Genomic DNA, 19159 nt, shown 5'->3' with positions numbered 1-19159 from the left:
TAAAAATCACATCTCTGAAACCTAGCCTCCTCAAATCACTAATATAGAGATACTTCTAAATAGGAAATTTGGCACAGAGGAGTCAAAAGTCTTGGCCCTTCAAGTAAGAAAGCTGCTTTAGACTTAGAGTGCTCCCAGCAAAGACATTTCCATGTCAAGAAAGGACTGAAAAGTTAGAGATGGTAGTTAGACCTTTATAACCTCACATCCTCTGTTAATGTGACAACGAAGAACCTTAAAAGGTAGTCACCAGGACAAATTGAGGCTAGAATTAATGCACAAAGCAAGATGGAGGTCCTTTATGAGAATGAATCTTACTAACCCATCTTGGCAAGATGTATTAGCTGGTACCACAGGTGAACCAACTGGAGGTTTTTGAACATCTTCTCCCAGAGGTTGGCATTGTGCTTCTAGAGGAGCAAAGTTGAAATTACTTATATGTGCTTGATATAAAAAAGAAAGACAACTCAGGAACTGAAAATACCTTCACACCGAGGGACAGACGGACTCCAGTTTCCTGAAGGCATACAATGAATGGATCTGTTTCCCACAAGCAAGTAACCAGGGTCACAGGTGTAGTCTACAGTCATCCCAGAGACAAAGAGGACCCTATTTCCACCTGTATGCCAACCATGGTGGAGCCCAGACGGTGGCTGACAGCCTGGAGATAAAACTTCCCACATAAATACCAACAAAAACTCAAAAACACTAAGTACACAACATTTGACAATAGACAATCTGAAACTTTTAAGCAAAAGAGCAAGCCCTTATTCATTATTGAGTGTTTCCTTCTCTTTTGAAGGAAACTGGCACCTTAAAAACAGATCCTCTGGACTATCTACCCTGACTATATCCCAAATCCAAGGGAGCATTTGCGTAAAGAACATATACAACACGAATAAACTGTTTTAATACAGAATAGGATGGTAATCTATGCCCCTTTGCTTTTTCCCACAACTCTAGCTTTGGGTGGGAGGTAACAAACAAGAATAAACAAATAAATACCTCTGTTTTTTCTCCACTTGATTTTTACCTTTTTCACAAACTGGTATTTCAGGATCCCAGGTGTTATTGGCTTTGCAACGAACCTGACTGCTGCCCCTCAAAATAAATCCATCATCACACTTGAATACCACACTGTCATTGTAGAAATATGGAGCTTCCTTTCCAGATATCTTGTATCCATTTGCAATACGGACATGTGAGCACTGAACAGCAGGGAGGGAGAGTTTACAGAGGGGAGCAGGGCCACTCCAGATGCCTGTCCCTTGATCATTGCTTATACAACGAATTGTGCTCTCCCCAATGAGGTTGTACTTCACTCCTCTCTCTGGCCCAGAGTAACATGTGTAAGTGACTGTAGTTCCATACAGGACATCTTCTGAAGAACTGCCTGTGTGTACTCCATTGTAGATAGCAGGAGGTGGTGGGCAGGTGATATCTGGAGGGAGGAAAACTTATGCTACAATTCTGTTTCAGTATTAAACACCAAAGAAAAGAAATGAAGCTGATTATAAATCTTTTATCAGGTTTCCTAGAGAATATGGGTGAGATATGATTATGTTTTGTGTCAAAACTCATCATGTATATAAAATTCAATTTAAAAGATTTCATTGAAAAAAATCTTTGCAATGTGTTAAAAAATGTATATAAATATCATATTGTGACTAAAGTCAGATAGCAAATTATTAAGAAAAGGATTCTTTTTATAACAACCAATAGGTCAATAGGCAGACAGAATGAAAATCACAGCCACAGAAAACTAACCAAACTGATCGCAGGGACCATAACCTGTCTAACTCAATGAAACTATGAGCCATGCCAGGTGGGCCACCCAGGACAGATGGGTCATGGTGGCGAGTGATGACATAATGTGGTCCACTTGAGAAGGAAATGGCAAACCACTTCAGTATTTTGTCTTTGAGAACCCCATGAACAGTATGAAAAGGCAAAAAGATATGACACTTGACCTCCTCAAGTTGGTAGGTGCCCAATATGCTAATGGAGAAGAATTGTAAGTAAAAAAAAATAAAATAAAACTCCAGACTTCACAGAAACAAAAAAAAAAAAAAAAGAAGAAGAAAGAAAGAAAGAATGAAGAGACAGAGCCAAAGTGAAAACAATGCCCAGTTGGGGACGTGACTGATGATGGAAGTAAAGTCTGATGCTGTAAAGAACAATATTGCATAGCAACCTGGAATGTTAAGTCCACAAATCAAGGTAAATTGGAAATGGTCAAACGAGATGACAAGAGTGAACATCAACTGTTTAGGAATCAGTGAACTAAAATGGACTGGAATGGGAGAATTTAGTCCAGATGACCAATATATCTATTACTGTGGACAAGAATCCCTTAAAAGAAATGGAGTTGCCCTCAAAGTCTGCAAAACAGTCTAAAATACAGTACTTGGGTGCAATCTCAAAAATGACAGGATGATCTCTCTTCTTTTCCAAGGCAAACAATTCAATATCACAGTAATCCAAGTCTATACACCAACCACTAATGCTGAAGAAGCTGAAGCTGAATGGTTCTAGGATGATCTCCAAGACCCTCTAGAACTAACACCCAAAAAAGATATTCTTTTCATCACAGGGGATTGGAATACAAAAGTATGAAGTCAAGAGATACATGGAACAACAGGAAAGTTTGGCCTTGGAGTACAAAACAAAGCAAGGCAAAGGCTAACAGAGTTTTGCCAAGAGAATGAACTGGTCGTAGCAAATATCTTTTTCCAACAACACAAGAAATGACTCTATACATGGACTTCATCAGATGGTCAATACCAAAATCAGATTGATTATATTCTTTCCAGGAGAAGATGGAAAAGCTCTATACAATCAGCAAAAAAACATGACTGGGAGCTGACTGTGGCTCAGATCATGAATTCTCTATGGCAAAATTTGGACTTAAATTGAAGAAAGTAGAGAAAACCACTAGACCTTCAGGTAAGACCAAAATTAAATCTCCTCTGATTATACAGTGGAAGTGACAGATTCAAGTGATTAGATCTGATAGACAGGGTGCCTGAAGAACTATAGACAGAAGCTCGTGACATTGTACAGGAGACAGTGATTAAGACCATCTGAAAGAAAAAGAAATGCAAAAAGTCAAAATGGTTTCCTGAGGAGGCCTTACAAATAGCTAAGAAAAGAAGAGAAGCGAAAGGCAAAGGAGATAAAGAAAGATATACCCATCTGAATGCAGAGTTCCAAAGAATAGCAAAAAGATATAAGAAAGCTTTTTTTAGTGATCATTGCAAAGAAATAGAGGAAAACAATAGAATGGGAAGAAACTAGAGATCTCTTCAAGAACATTTAAGATACCAAGGGAACATATCCTGCAAAGATGGACACACTAAAGGACAGAAGTTGTATAGACCTAACAGGAGCAGAAGATATTAAGAAGAGGTGGCAAGAATACACAGAAAAGTTATACAAGAAAGATCTTCAAGACTCAGACAGTGATGATCCTGTGATCACTCACCTGTAGTCAGACATCCTAGAGTGCAAATTCAAGTGGGCATTAGGAAGCATCACTGCAAACAAAGCTAGTGGAGATGATGGAATTCCAGCTGAGCTATTTCAGATCCTAAAAGATGGTGCTATGAAAGTGCGGCACTCAATATTCCAGCAAATTTGGAAAACTCAGCAGTGACCTCGAGAATGGAAAAAATCACTTTTCATTCCAATCCCAAAGAAAGGCAATGCCAAAGTAGGTTCACACTACCACACAAATGTTCACCCGCTAGTAAAGTAATACTCAAAATTCTCCAAGCTAAGCTTCAACAGTACTGAATCAAGAACTTCCAGGTGTTCAAGCTGGATTTAGAAAAGGCAGAGGAACCAGAGCTCAAATTTACAAAATCCGCTGGACTGTAGAAAAACAAGACAGTTCCAGAAGAACATCTACTTCTGCTTTATTGACTATGCCAAAGCCTTTGACTATGTAGATCACAACAAACTGTGGGAAATTCTTAAAGAGTTGGGAACCCCAGACAACCTTACCTGTCTCCTGAGAAATCTATATGCAGGTCAAGAAGTAACAGTTAGAACCAGATGTGGAACAATGGACTGGTTCCAAATTGGGAAAGGAGTACATAAAGTCTATATATTGTCACCCTGCTTGTTTAACTTATATGCAGAGTACATCATGCAAAATGCTGGGCTGGATGAAACACAAGCTGGAATCAAGATTGCCAGGAGAAATATCAATAACCTAAGATAAGCAGATGACATCACCCTTATGGCAGAAAGTGAAGAGGAAGTAAAGAGCCTCTTGATGAAAGTGAAAGAAGAGAGTGAAAACGCTGGCCTAAAACTCAACATTCAAGAAATGAAAATCATGGCATCTGGTCCCATCACTTCATGGCAAACAAATGGAGAAACAATGCAGGGATAGACTTTATTTTCCTGGGCTCCAAATTCACTGAAGATGGTAACAACAGCCATGAAATTAAAATTCACTTGTTCCTTGGAAGAAAAAGTATGACCAACCTAGATAGCATATTAAAAAGCAGAAACATTACTTTGCCAAAAAAGTCCTTCTAGTCAAAGCTAGAGGGCTATGAGTGCTTCCCTCATAGCTCAGTTGGTAAAGAATCTGTCTGCAATGCAGAAGACCCAGGTTCAATACCTGGGTCAGGAAGATACCCTGGAGAATTAAATGGCAACCCACTCCAGTATTCTTGCCTGGAGAATCCCATGGACAGAGGAGCCTGGCAGGTTGCAGTCCATGTGGTCACAAGATCGGACATGACTGGGTGACTAAAGAGAGAGAGAGCGAGTCACAGCTATAGTTTTTCCAGTAGTTATGTGTGGATGTGAGAGTTGGAGCATAAAGAAAGCTGAGCATCCAATAATTGATGCTTTTGAACTGTGGTGTTGGAGAAGACTCTTTCGAGTCCTTTGGACTGCAAAGAGATCAAATCAGTCCATCCTAAAGGAAATCAGTCTTGAATATTCATACTTTGGGCACCTGATGCAAACAACTGACTCATTGGAAAAGACCCTGATGCTGGAAGGACTGAAGTCAGAAGGAGAAGGGGGCACCAGAGGATGAGATGGTTGGTTGGTATCACCTATGTGATGGACATGTGTTTGAGCAAACTCCGGAAGTTGGAGACGGACAGGGAAGCTTGGCGTGCTGTAGTCCATGGAGTCACAAAGAGTCAGATATGACTTAGTACTGAACTGAACTGAATAGGTCAATAAACAGCACAGCGGAATAGAATTAAGGTTTTTTGAGATGGTATATCTTTGTGTTGCAATGGTATGGTAGGTTAGCCAAGAATTTTTATTGTTTATTGAACGTCTACTTTTTGATAGGCAATGTTCTCATCCTTAATGTAGGGATAGTAGCATTTAATTATAACAGCTTTGAGGTTTGCAATCTTATGGCAACATTACAGATAAGAGGCACGAGTTCAGAGAAGTTACATAAATTGCCCCAAGTCAATAAGTAGAGATAGAATCTGAGTTCAGATCCCATTTCGGTCCTCTTTCTCTCCACTAAGCTAGTATACCCAGAATTAAGGATGATGGTTCATACACTTACTGACCTCATTACTCTTATTCTCCCAAATCACATAAGAGAATCAGTAACTAAATGCATTCACATTAAGTGATTGCTATGCTTTGAGTAAAAAGAGGAGGCCACAGAAAGCAAAACTGTGCAACTATAACTATTGACAGAGAGAAAAGAATGGAATCTAATATTTGTAATCCCATAACATGCCTAAAACAGACCTCACAGGAAGCTAGATCCTCTGTTATTCATATTCATTGATCTCACATTATTCTAGATCCTCTGTTATTTTTCTACTCACCTTTACAAAGACGAATTTCCATAAACCAAGGAAATGTGCCTCGACACTGCTGATAAACACTTTCACCCAGTCGGTACCTAGGGACAAAGAGTCAAGACATTTTGTCATCTGTGGGCTATTAGCCTAAGCAAGAGCTATTGGTTCAATAGCACATATTACTCTCAGGACAGGCAACTATAGGAACAAAAATGTAGCCACCATGAACACAAGCCATCCACTGAACAGCACAGTTTCCATTAATGGAAAAACAGAGTGATCAGCACATCCACAAACCCATGAAGAAGGTCTTTGAGATAAACTCTTAACACAGGGCTTACAGTGTACCTAGTGTAGTCTGAGATAGTCCTCACTTACCCTTCATCACAAGAAGAGTTAACATCTGGTCTAATAAATTGGTTCTTGGGTTTTTTAAAGACTTGCTTTCCAACAGGTTCACATTCTGCCGCTAAGGAAAAAAAGGAGAATGAGAAATCAACTGAAGGCCATCTCAAATCCAAAAAAAAAAAAAAAAAAATCAAAATTCAGAGCCTAGCACCTTTGCATATGGGAGCAGTGGGTATCCACACTCCATCAGGGGTACAACGTATGGATTCTTCTCCCACCAGCACATAGCCAGGGTCACAGCTGTATCTTATGGATGTCCCAGGGTCAAAGCGAACCCTGTGTCTATCTTCCTTTTGCCCATTGAGAATTTTAGGAGGGTCTTGACAATCTAAAAGGAAGGCAGAGAATTTTTCTTATGTAAACAACAGAAAAAACTGAGCCAAATATATTGCTATCAATGCTACAATTCCATTCTTGTGGCAGTGTACCTTACAGCTGCAAACTTGCAGCCCAGTTTTGGATAACTTTAGATCAGTGGTTATCTTTTTTTTCTTTCTTTCTGCTTTTAGACTGCTGTAGATTGTTTTCCATTCCAGCTGAGTGCTCCAACTCATTTGCTATCTCTTCCTGTCTTAAGGAATCCTCTTGTATGCTTCTAATGGGAGATTCTGATCTATCTGTAGGGTGGGATTTTGCTGAAGTCTCTTAAGAAATCACTGTTAAGACAAGCAAACATTTTCCCCCACGTTTTTTTTTTTTCTTTCTTTCTTTCTTTTTTTTTTTTTTTCTTTAAAGAAATGGACAATTTAGTGATCACTAATGTTTTTCCGCCAAGGATACTTCCACAAAATGAATGGCAGACAGTGTTTTAAAAGGCTTCTGTATAACTTATATTCACTATATTTGATATGGGTGGGCTTCCTTGATAGCTCAGCTGGTCAAGAATCCACCTGCAAATACAGGAGAACATGGTTCGATCTCTGGGTTGGGAAGATCCCCTGAAGAAGGGATGGGCTACCCACTCCTGTATTCTTGGGCTTCCCTGGTGGTTCAGATGGTAAAGAATCTGCCTGCAAGGTGGAAAGATCTCAATCCAGGGATGGGGAAACAATGGAAACAGTGACAGACTTTATTTTCTTGGACTCCAAAATTGCTGCAGATGGTGACTGCAGCCATGTAATTAAAAGACACTTGCTTCTTGAAATAAAACCTATGACCAACCTAGACAGCATATTAAAAAGCAGAGACATTACTTTGCTGACAAAGGTCTGTATAGTCAAAGCTATGGTTTTTCCAGTAGTCACGTATGGATGTGAGAGCCAGACCATAAAGAAAGTGGAGCACCAAAGAATTGATGCTTTCGGACTGTGGTGTTGGAGAAGATTCTTGAGAATCCCTTGGACTGCAAGGAGATCCAACCAGTCAATCCTAAAGGAAATCAGCCCTGAATGTTCATTGGAAGGACTGATACTGAAGCTCCAATACTTTGGCCACCTGATGCGAACAACTAACTCATTGGAAAAGACCCTGATGCTGGGAAAGATTGAAGACAGGAGGAGAAGGGGTTGACAGAGGATGAGATGGATGGATGTCATCACTGACTCGATGGACATAAGTTCGAGCAAGCTCTTCGAGTTAGTGATGGACAGGGAGGCCTGGTGTGATGCAGTCCATGGGGGTCACAAAGAGTCAGACATGACTGAGTGATTGAACTGAACTGATTCTTGGTATAATTGAGGGGACTGGAAGCTGGAAAAGGTCCTGCTGAAGTCCATAACACCTTCTCTAATGTTTCTAAAGAAGGAATCAGTAGCATTTATTCTGAACATTGGAATACCCACCCTTTTCACAGACTGGTACTGACGGTTCCCATGTGCCTTGGGCATTACATCGGACTGCTCTGCTACCCTTCATGGTAAAGCCAAATATGCAAGCAAATACCACAGTGTCATTATAGGAATATTGATCTCTCTGCCCAGACGATATTTGGCCTCTTGGGATCTGAGGAGGTGGACACCGAACCTCAGAAACAGAAAGTTCACAGCGTGGGGCAGGTCCACTCCAGGTCCCAGTCTTCTGACTATCAGTGGTACAACGGATAGTTCTCTCCCCAACGAGGATGAAGTTCACTCCTTTCTCTGGGCCCGGGTCACAAGTGTAACTGACTGTCCTTCCATATTGAAAGATCACTGAAGAGGTGCCTGTATGTCTTCCATTGAGTATAGGAGGAGGTGATGGACAAAGAATTTCTAGAAAGTTAGAGAAAGAGTTGATAAGATTACAGCTGTACTATCAACAAAGAATGTCTCTGGTGTTTCTAGATGCCACTCTCACATCCTGGGTTCAGGGACAATAGTGTTTGAATCTGTAATGAATCTGCCAAAGCAGCTATAGCAAAATAATTCAGAAAGTATGATCTAAAATTTTGTTCCTGAATATATCTACTTTGCTGATCCTTTTATTTATTTTACCAAGTATATAATCTTATGTGCATGGCCTGGATGGCAACTATACATAGCTTTCAGAGAAAAAAATGCTCAGGAACCTTATTTTACCTGAGTAAGCAAAGGATAAAGAGATAATACAAGGATGCTTCAGTGAAGAATATATCCCTTAAAATCTAAAGATCTCTTCACAGCCTGTGCAAGTCAGTGAAACTTTGAGCCATGCTGTTCAGGGCCACCCAAGAAGGATGGTCATGATGGAGAATTCTGAAAAAATGTGATCCACTGGAGAAGGAAATGGCAAACTACTTCAGTACTCCTACCTTGAGAACCCCGTGAACAGTATAAAAAGATTCTGCAAGATCCTGTATAGGAACAACTGGACAAAAAACTTTCAGTTAAGCTGAGAATGAAGTGTCTTGCTGAACCTCTGGCCAAGGAGCAAGTTACAAACTACAGTTGCCTAACTTACCTTCACATGCTGGCATCTTGGTCCAAAAAGTACGCTGTTCAACAATTACACACCGACTAGAAAGTGGTCCTTGTAACCGATACCTGGAGACAAAGGGAGGTCATTCAGAATGATTAGGCAAATGAAAGCCTCTATTAAAAATCCAAGATAAATTCACTTAATTTGTGGGCACTAACTTCTTTTTATCAGCATTATCTCACAACCTCAAGCTGTCCATCAACCTTCATAGTTTCACAGTTCACACCATGCACACATAAGTCAAGTGAATGAAATCCCATTGAGCCTCTGGACACTCACCCTTCATTACAGGAAAAGTTCACAGTTGCACCAACCCCAAAACTTGTGGGCCTCTTTATCTGCCCATTGAGAAATGATCGTGGAGGTTCACACTGTGCCTCTAAGAAAGCAAGCCAAAGATGAGCAAAATATGGCAAGTAACATAATGGCCCAATTTTTTAATATAAATTTATTTATTTTAATTGGAGGTTAATTACTTTACAATATTGTATTGGTTTTGCCATATATCAACATGAATCTGCCACAGGTATACACATGTTCCCCATCCTGAACCCCCCTCCCACCTCCCTCCCCGTACCATCCCTCTGGGTCATCTCAGTGCACCAGCCCCAACTATCCAGTATCATGCACCGAACCTGGACTGGCGATTCGTTTCATATATGATATTATACATTTTTCAATGCCATTCTCTCAAATCATCCCACCTTCTCCCTCTCCCACAGAGTCCAAAAGATTGTTCCATACGTCTGTGTCTCTTTTGCTGTCTTACATACAGGGTTATCGTTACCATCTTTCTAAATTCCATATATATGCGTTAGTATAATGTATTGGTGTTTTTCTTTCTGGCTTAGAAATATATCTACCTAAAGAAACTAAAGACCTCTATATAGAAAACTATAAAACACTGGTGAAGGAAATCAAAGAGGACACTAATAGATGGAGAAATATACCATGTTCATGGATCAGAAGAATCAATATAGTGAAAATGAGTATACTACCCAAAGCAACTTATAGATTCAATGCAATCCCTATCAAGCTACCAACAGTATATTTCACAGAGCTAGCCAAAATTCTTAACACAGATGATTCTCAATTTAGAGTACCTTTACATGTGGGAACAACAGCACTCCAGTCTCCCGAAGACAAACAGTGAATGGTGTTTTCTCCAAGAAGTAAATAACCAGGTTCACAACTGTAGGTCACAGTCAATCCTGGAGCAAAGGAGGCAACACTCTCCCCTGTGTGATGCCCATTGGCAATTGTGGGAAGTGATGGACATTCCAGGGGCGTATCTTTACACACACATTAGGAAAAAGGTCATCAGATAACAGTTCCTTCACAGTCTGTATTTTGATTTAGTACATACATCCAAATAAATAATACATGATCTATGGCAAACAGTCATTATTAATATTCAACTCAGTCTTTTAAAGATTAAACAGGTGTGGTTTAATTATATCCATTTTATATTACAAATAGTACATTATCTTTTAGTTATAAACTTTATGAATTATATTTGCCATGTGAAAACCTTCAATTACCAAAAATTAAAGTCCATTTTTCGCTCATACTCCCATTCTACCCTTAAGCCTATTCTATGCTCCAAAAGTAGTATGCTGTTATTTATAAGATTATCCTGCCAGATATCAGTAATATAGTTTGTTTTTATCCTATATGCGATACATATACATACATTTTTGCTGTCTGTGATGCTCAATACATATTATTCAATGCCTTGCTTTATTTGTTTAATAATCTATATAGTTCCATGTCAATACACAGAGGCCTATCTAAGTCTTTGTAAAGACTTAATTGTTTTTCAGGCTTCCCTAATGGCTCAGATGGTAAAGAATCTGCCTGCAATGCAGGAAACTTGGGTTCCATCCCTAGGTCAGGAAGATCCCATGGAGAATGGAATGGCAACTCATTCTAGTATTCTTGCCTGGAGAATTCCATGAACAGAAGAGCCTGGCAGACTCCAATCTTTGGGTCTCAAAGAGTCAGACATGATTGAGGGGCTATCAAACACACACAATTGTTTTCCATGGTCACCTCATTTGTGACTATCTTCAGAATGCCTCCAAGATTTTATAGAGAGAATCATATTTTGATTATTTTGATAGTACAATTTTTGTCAAATATTGCCAGATCCCATAATTACATAACTGAAATTCAGATTTAGAGTTCAAGTAACATAAGTCAAACAAAATAAGAAGAAAAGGAAGAGCTTACCGTAGTTTCTATTCTCAAAGTTGTTGTTCAGTTGCTAAGTCATGTCCAACTGTTTGCAACCCAATGGACTGCAGCATACCAGACTTCCCTGTCCTTCACTATCTCCTGGAGTTTGCTCAAACTCATGTCCATTTTCAAAGTAACTTGATTTCAAATGTTATGGCTTAGGAGATGAGTTTGGAAGATAGTGTGGATCACTCAGAAAGTATTTATAGAGGTCAAAGGGAATGGCAAATCATTTCTGCCATACTACATTAACAGCTCTTATAGATAAATTTTAAATCCATTTGGTGTGTTTTTGCTCTAAGAGCCCACTTTTCTTTTCATTTGACAATACCCTAGATAGACAGTTTAAACTATCCACTTCCCACAGTCCAGACTAACTCTGGTCTCCATCATTGTGAGACATTCCATTCAATTATTAGGTGTGTTCAGTTAGACTTTTCCATTATATTTTAAAATTATTTGCTCTATTGATGAATGAAAATTTATATCCCTCTACAACTAAGAAGGAAAAAAACAAACAAACAGGAAACTGTCATTTTCACCCATTCCTTTGCTTCCTCCCTCCACCCTTACCATTTACGCATTCACACTGTTCTTCCTTCAGAATGACCCCAAACTTAACCTGCACAGAAATGCAAAGTTCCAAGCTCTTGGTTCAATTTTATTTTCATTCTACTCACCACTCTCACAGATTGGTAATGGTGTCGGACCCCACTTTCTATTTGCTTGGCACCAAACAGTTTTGTTTCCTTTCATGGTGAAATTGGCATTACAGGAAAATGTCACAGCATCACCATGTCTGAATGGTGGTCTAGATGTTTTAGTTCGGTATCCCCCTGGTATTATGGGTTCAGAGCAGACAGAATTTCTATTGTAATATTCACAGATAGGAGGAGCTTTATCCCAGATTCCATTCACATTGTCTTTACTTATACAAAAAAGACGTCTTTCTCCAATGAGGCGGAAGGCACTGGCACATGAGTAGGTCACCACAGCATTAAGAGCTACAGGACCAGAATGATAACCACTGCGTCCATTTTTGATAGAAGGAGGGGGGTCACAAAAAATTCCTGCAAAGTAGGAAAGAAAATATGTGGTCACACTGATCATGAAAATAAGATTCAAATTTAGATAAAAGATCCAAATATAGGTCATGTCACTGTTTCAGAAATAGATTAGAAATTTCTATAATTTATTTCTTATTCATACTCATTCTAACAACTCGGTAAGAGCTGTCCCTAAGCTGCTAAATTCTTACCTTTCTCTTTATCTTCAGCAAAAAAAAAAAAAAAACAATAACAATGAAACAATTTACTGAGTAGTTCTGTGTCTAACCAACTTTAATAATGAAACAAAAGGTAAATAGTACATAAAAATAATGTTAATGACATACTAATTACATGTGTACAATTTGGGCTCAATAGGCCTGGTTTCAAATCCCTGCAGTCATTCAATAGCTGCGTGACCTTAGGCAAGTCTCACCCTTTTTAAGCCTCAGTTTCCTAATCTAGTAAGAAAGTAGCCAAAAAGGATAAGTACAATACCTGGAACATGTTAATTATGCAACACATATTTCAAACACAACTGGGGCTATAAGTACAGAGACCACATTCTGTCCTGTTACAAAAGATACTGCATCCTCACTGCAAGTCAATTGTCTTCTTTTAATGCTTGTCTCCTTTGAAGAAGCCAAGGGAAATGGTTTCAAATAATATCTTTTATTTACTTGTCCTAGTAGGCATGAAGAATATTAATTGTTTATAGCTGTGTTAATGTATGTACACTTTTTCTGAGTGAGTCTCAGAATAAAGGAAAAACTGCCAACCTCTGAAACTTCTGGTTGATTTCCATTTAGCTCCAAGATTTGCTCATCACATGAGGAAGTAGCATAACCATGTCAGTGCATCAGTGCTATTCATTTTCAGCTGCAGTAACTTTTGAGAGCCTTTATCCTTATACACATAGAATACTCAACACCATTTGTAGTCAATTGAATAAAGTTAGTTTTGGCCTGCATTCTAAAACATACAGAAGAGTGGCATATATATGTTCAAAGCATACATGTTGATAGATTTTATAATTGATAAATGCATGAGAACCCACCAAAAATCAAGAGGCACAATCCATACTTGATTATGTTTGCTTTCTACTCACGTTCACAGACAGGAAACTTATTACTCCATAGTACTCTCATTCCTTCTGAGACACACTGACTAGAAGACTGGCCATTTAAACGGTACCTTAAACAATAAGGGGCAGCAAATTATCACCAGAACAAACCAATTCTCCGTTACATGGAAACTAAACACTTCATTCAAGAATGTGGTACGGGGTCTATTTTCTTAAGAATTTTCCTTAAGGAAAAAGTCCAAGATTGCGAATAAGCTAAGTTATGTGAAGACTTCAGACCAGCTAAAAACACAGAGCAAACAGTCCTCATGGTCTGTTCTTTTCTTGAGTTCTTGCTTTAATCTTCAGCATCCAAATGTTAAGATTTTCTTGACCATTAGAAGGAAAAAACCTTAGTTCCTAGTGAAGAAAACATCAAAGACTTTGTTTCCTAAGCTCACTTCAAAGAGTCCCTCTTACTGAACCCTCAACATCCATTCAGTCTCCATAAAAGAAACCTTAACTTCTGAGCCTAATCTTTGCTTTTGCAAATGATGAGAGGACAATTCCCAACTTTGGCTGACCATGCACACATTTGGAGAAAATAAATGGGATTCTTTTAATAACAGAATTCTTAATCATAAAAGGTAAAGAAAAGGAGAGAGAAAATCGGAGGCAAAGAAATGTAACTGTCTTTAAAGATCAGACTTTGCAATGACTAGCTATGGATCACTTTGCACTCACCCTTTATTACAAACAAATGAAACCTCTGCCCCAAGCTGGAGATTAGGAGGAGCTATCACACGACCATTGAGAAGTTGGTTTGGAATGTCATCACATGATTTCACTAGGAAAAAAGAAACAAGGCTGGCACGTGAAGAGTCAGGAAACAACTGAGTTTCCTTGAGATGAAATAGACCTTTCTGCACCTTCACATTTGGGTGCTAGATGGCTCCACGTTCCCAAGGATGTACACTGTATAGGGTTAGTTCCAATGAGAGTGTAGCCAGGCTCACAGCTGTAGAACACTTCCTGTCCAACTGCAAAGAATTCCTCATCCAATTGGTTATAATTACCATGGTGGGTATGTGGAGGTGGTAGACACCCTGAGAAGAGAACAGGACCAGAGGCCTGTTATTTCTAAAATAACAACTTTCTTCTCTACAGCCTAAGCCAATTTAGGGTTGGCAGGAATTGGATGAAGGTGGTCACGTCAGCCCTCCTAAGTGTAAGGCAGACACTCTTTTGGGTGAGACAGAGTGGGGCTGCTATATGCTACATATTTTAGACATGATGAACTTTGCATCTATCTCCTCTGTAGCTCGACCTATACCAGGAAATATGACCCCTCCTCATCATTTTCCTGTTTTATTTAAATGGATGTCCTCTCACTAATACTGTAGCCAAGGGAATCAAACTATCATAATGCCTTTTTTTTTTTTTAAACACCAAAATCTCCCCTTTCTTCCTGGTCCCCACACCACTGATGAAGCGTCCAAGTCTTGGGGAAGGAACTCCCAGTGGTGCCAGGTTTCTACTAAGTTGGGCATTTCTCAGTAAAAGTAGGGGAAAGAGGGGAAATGGGGGGAGTGACTCAATCTTAATTCTAACCTTATTCCATAAAGGCTACATTTTTCAATAGGAGAATGTATAAAGTTTATAGTAATTTGAATCAAATTCTGATCAGTCAATTCCCCACTGGCCTGGCTAATGGGATTAAAGAGTTTATTTTATCCTCATTTAAATAAAATCTAACTACATACAATTTTAATCATATAAAAATCTCTGATCATTGGCTCTGGTACTATCTGCTTTTTTTCTTTTCTAAGCATCTTCTGATTTCCCCTCAGTTCAGTTCAGTTCATCTCAGTCGCACAGTCATGTCCGACTCTTTGCGATCCCATGAATTGCAGCATGCCAGGCCTCCCTGTCCATCACCAACTCCCGGAGTGCACTCAAACTCACATCCATCGAGTTGGTGATGCCATCCAGCCATCTCATCCTCCATTATCCCCTCCTCCTCCTGCCCCCAATCCCTCCCAGCATCAGAGTCTTTCCAATGAGTCAACTCTTTGCATGAGGTGGCCAAAGTCCTGGACTTTCAGCTTCAGCATCATTCCTTCCAAAGAACACCTAGGGTTGATCTCCTTTAGAATGGACTGGTTGGATCTCTTTGCAGTCCAGGGACTCTCAGGAGTCTTCTCCAACACCCCTAAATTAATGTATATCTAGCTCTGTCCAAGAATATAGTAAATTTCTCATCTCTTCAACATTTAGATACTACTTTCAAAGTTTACTTTTAAATTCTTTTTTTCCCACTTACCACATCATCCTATTTAAGCCCCCAAATCATATGTAATTATTTTATATTGTTAGGTTAATCATGTTTCCATTATAAAATTACAATTATCTTTAAATTTTTGTCTAGCTATTGATTGTGAAAACTGATAAACATCTTTTACTATTGTGATTATGCAACTATTATTCACTTAATACCACTGTATCATGATTGGTCAACAGAAAATAACAGAATTCTATATCACTAAAACTACTATTTAATAGAAAAACTTGAATTTACTTTTTAAAATCCAGATACATAGCAGAATTATTTTGGAATTTTTTTTTTTGAAAAATAAAAATGTCCAGGTATTGCTACTTTTCTCTCCAGAGCTCCAGGTGTGTTTCTTTTTTTTTTAATATAAATTTATTTATTGTGTTTCTAATGAGCAGATATGTTTAAAAACAACTGGACTATATGATGAGCTCTTACTTTTATCTAGTTTGTTGCACCTTTTCTATTTCATATTCAGCGCTCCCATTTCACTTAGTGTATGGTTTTCCATTTCTCCATCTCTTTTTTGTTGTGATTGCTGCTGTTCTTTCTCAAGCCTTTACCAAGCATAGTAGAAAAGCTGTTGTATACCTATATGTATGTAGTATTGTAATAAATATATTTTAGAAAATTTATGAATCTTTGCCTAGCTACTTTTAAATTCTTTAACCAGGATATCCAACAACATACACTGCCTTTATCATCCTCTTCTCATAGGTATCCTACATCTCTCCCAAAATCTCATTTTATTTCTAGATTCCCAAAGTTGCAACCCAACTCACCCTTGAAGCACTTTGGCAGTGGAGGATTCCATTTGCTGTTTGGTTGGCACCATACTGTGTTGCTGCCTTTCATGGTAAAGCCAGGCTTACACTTAAACATCACAGAATCATTTAAGGAAAATGAAAGCCTAAATCCAGATTCCACAACTCCATTTTCAACTTCTGGAAATGGGCATTTGACTACAGGAATACATTGAGGGGGAGGGCTGTTCCAGAGGCCAACTTGATTGTCTTTGCTGGTGCAATATATTGACTTCTCACCCAAGAGGTCAAACAGCTTTTTCCCATTCTGTCCAACATGGCACTGATAAGTAACCACCATTCCATAGTGAAAGTATTCTCTATTGCTGCCGTGAAAGTCTCCATTAGAGATGGTTGGGGGTGGCTCACAAGGAATAGCTTTGGTGGTGTGGTAGGTAGGAAAAGAGAGAAGGCATTAAAATGTTATATCTTCTGTAACAAACACATGAAAAGATGCTCAACATCACTCATTATCAGAGAAATGCAAATCAAAACCACAATGAGGTACCATCTCACACCAGTCAGAATGGCTGCTATCAAACAGTCTACAAACAATAAATGCTGGAGAGGGTGCAGAGAAAAGGGAACCCTCACATACTGCTGGTGGGAATGCAAACTAGTACAGCCACTATGGAGAACAGTGTGGAGATTCCTTAAAAAACTGGAAATAGAACTGGATATGACCCAGAAATCCCACTGCTGGGCATACACATGGAGGAAAGCAGAATTGAAAGACACATGTGTACCCCAATGTTCATCTCAGCACTGTTTATAATAGCCAGGACACGGAAGCAACCTAGATGTCCACTGGCAGATGAATGGATAAGAAAGCTGTGGTACATATACACAATGGAGTATTACTCAGCCATTAAAAAGAATGCATTTGAATTAGTTCTAATGAGGTGGATGAAACTAGAGCCTATTATACGGAGTGAAGTAAGCCAGAAAGAAAAACACCAATACAGCATACTAATGCATATATATGGAATTTAGGAAGATGGTAACGATGACCCTATATGTGGGACAGCAAAAGAGACACAGATGTATAGAACAGTCTTTTGAAATCTGTGGGAGAAGGCGAGGGTGGGATGATTTGAGAGAATAGCATTGAAACGTATATTGTTATATGCGAAACACATTGCCAGTCCAGGTTTGATGCATGAGACAGGGTGCTTGGGGCTAGTGCACTGGGATGACCCTGAGGGATAGGATGGGGAGGGAGGTCGGAGGAGGTTCAGGATGGGGAATACATGTATGCCTATGGCTGATTCATGTCAATGGATGGCAAAAACCACCACAATATTGTAAAGTGATTAGACTCCAATTAAAATTAAAAGAAAAGAAATTTAAAAATAAATGTTATATCTTCTGGGAATTTTGTCTTAACTCTTGCAAAACAAATTTCCACTTCACCTACAATTAACCCATGTTGCTGAAATTCTGTAAGCTCATCTCAAAGATGGTTCTAAATGGAAAGTATCAAGGTAGGAAGATACATGGAACTGGCTTAATAAAACCCCCTAAATATGACTTAGTCACCAGTCCTCACCCCCAGAGTACAGATAAACTCTTACAAAAGGTACTTAGAGTGAGATACATTCTGCATAGCTTTAAGCTGGCAGTGTGGAGTCTTGTGGCATATTTTAGACTTGAGCAGTTATTCACTGTGAACTAACTTACCATCAAGGTACAGTAAGCAAAAGAAAGGGTAGTGGGATCAGGGGCATGAAAGAAAATAAATCACAGATTTGTGTCCAGATCTGCTCAAAACAAGTGTAACCTTCCTGGGTACTTATTTTGATGTGTAGATGCTCACGTTCCCTCAAGAAGGAAAATTCTACTCACATTCACAAAGGGGTAGGTCCTTATCCCAGGTTACCGTATTGTCTGAGATAGTACACATAGCAGATAAGTCACCAATGAGTCGATATCTAAAGATAAAGAGATGAGTGATCATCTCCCAGCTGAACATTAGAAAAGATTAGATCTTTTTCCACTGAAAGCACGGCAAAGAATAGAATATCACAGTGAAAGTAATGGTGAAAGACTATGGACACATACATAAGATTCAACGATCTAAAGACAAATGAAATTTGATCTCCTGGTCACTAACACTGAAGATTTAAAATTGGAAGAGGAGTAGTGCAAATTTTTTCTCTTCTAGGGATCCTCTCTAGTGGGTCATCCTAAACAGTTCTCACCTCTCAAAGAGGTGATTCTCTTTTTATTTATCTATTTTCAAGGGTGGGTGGCAATTACTCATATCTTTTTTTTTTTCCATTTAAACTACTTTTCTAATATACATGTACTCTGTATATGTCTCCTGCCAACTCACCCTTTGTCACAAGAAAATGTAATTGTTGCCCCAAACACGATACCCTGAGGGGTGTGAACAGAGCCATGGAGGAGTTCTTTAGGAACTGTACATGATTTACCTACAAGGGAGAACAAAACAGAAAAAAAAAAAATTGGGATTGGGATTTTGGGAATTTTTTTCTTTTATTTAATGTGATTGGACTTGCTGAGTAGCCTACCCATGCTTATGCAAAGAAATTTTGGACATTTAGAAAACTTTCAACTCCATAACACTATTT

General features: G+C 38.9%; 1 protein-coding gene across 6 annotated transcripts in view; it reads right to left on the bottom strand.

Moving 5' to 3' along the window:
* The window catches only part of CR2 (complement C3d receptor 2), a 47991-nt gene that overhangs the window by 14948 nt on the left and 13884 nt on the right, over positions 1-19159 (bottom strand). Inside the window, exons 3-19 of one of the 6 annotated variants that reach the window (XM_069545275.2) lie at positions 18901-19000; positions 18411-18496; positions 16545-16943; positions 14360-14536; positions 14175-14277; positions 13476-13561; positions 12002-12391; positions 10187-10375; positions 9363-9462; positions 9066-9148; positions 7991-8398; positions 6361-6537; positions 6180-6270; positions 5826-5902; positions 1034-1441; positions 485-661; positions 323-410 (exon numbers count right to left, since the gene is read on the bottom strand). In XM_069545275.2, coding sequence (XP_069401376.1) covers positions 323-410; positions 485-661; positions 1034-1441; positions 5826-5902; positions 6180-6270; positions 6361-6537; positions 7991-8398; positions 9066-9148; positions 9363-9462; positions 10187-10375; positions 12002-12391; positions 13476-13561; positions 14175-14277; positions 14360-14536; positions 16545-16943; positions 18411-18496; positions 18901-19000 — 3139 coding nt within the window. The remainder of the gene's footprint in view (positions 1-322; positions 411-484; positions 662-1033; positions 1442-5825; positions 5903-6179; positions 6271-6360; positions 6538-7990; positions 8399-9065; positions 9149-9362; positions 9463-10186; positions 10376-12001; positions 12392-13475; positions 13562-14174; positions 14278-14359; positions 14537-16544; positions 16944-18410; positions 18497-18900; positions 19001-19159) is intronic. The other 5 variants (XM_069545276.1, XM_069545278.1, XM_069545279.1 and 2 more) reach the window with 5 other exon arrangements.

This window comes from Ovis canadensis, chromosome 12 (genome assembly GCF_042477335.2).
Source record: "Ovis canadensis isolate MfBH-ARS-UI-01 breed Bighorn chromosome 12, ARS-UI_OviCan_v2, whole genome shotgun sequence".
NCBI lineage: Eukaryota > Metazoa > Chordata > Mammalia > Artiodactyla > Bovidae > Ovis > Ovis canadensis.
The sequence above is the reverse complement of the archived record's forward strand: the minus strand, read 5'-3'. Positions and strand labels throughout refer to the sequence as shown.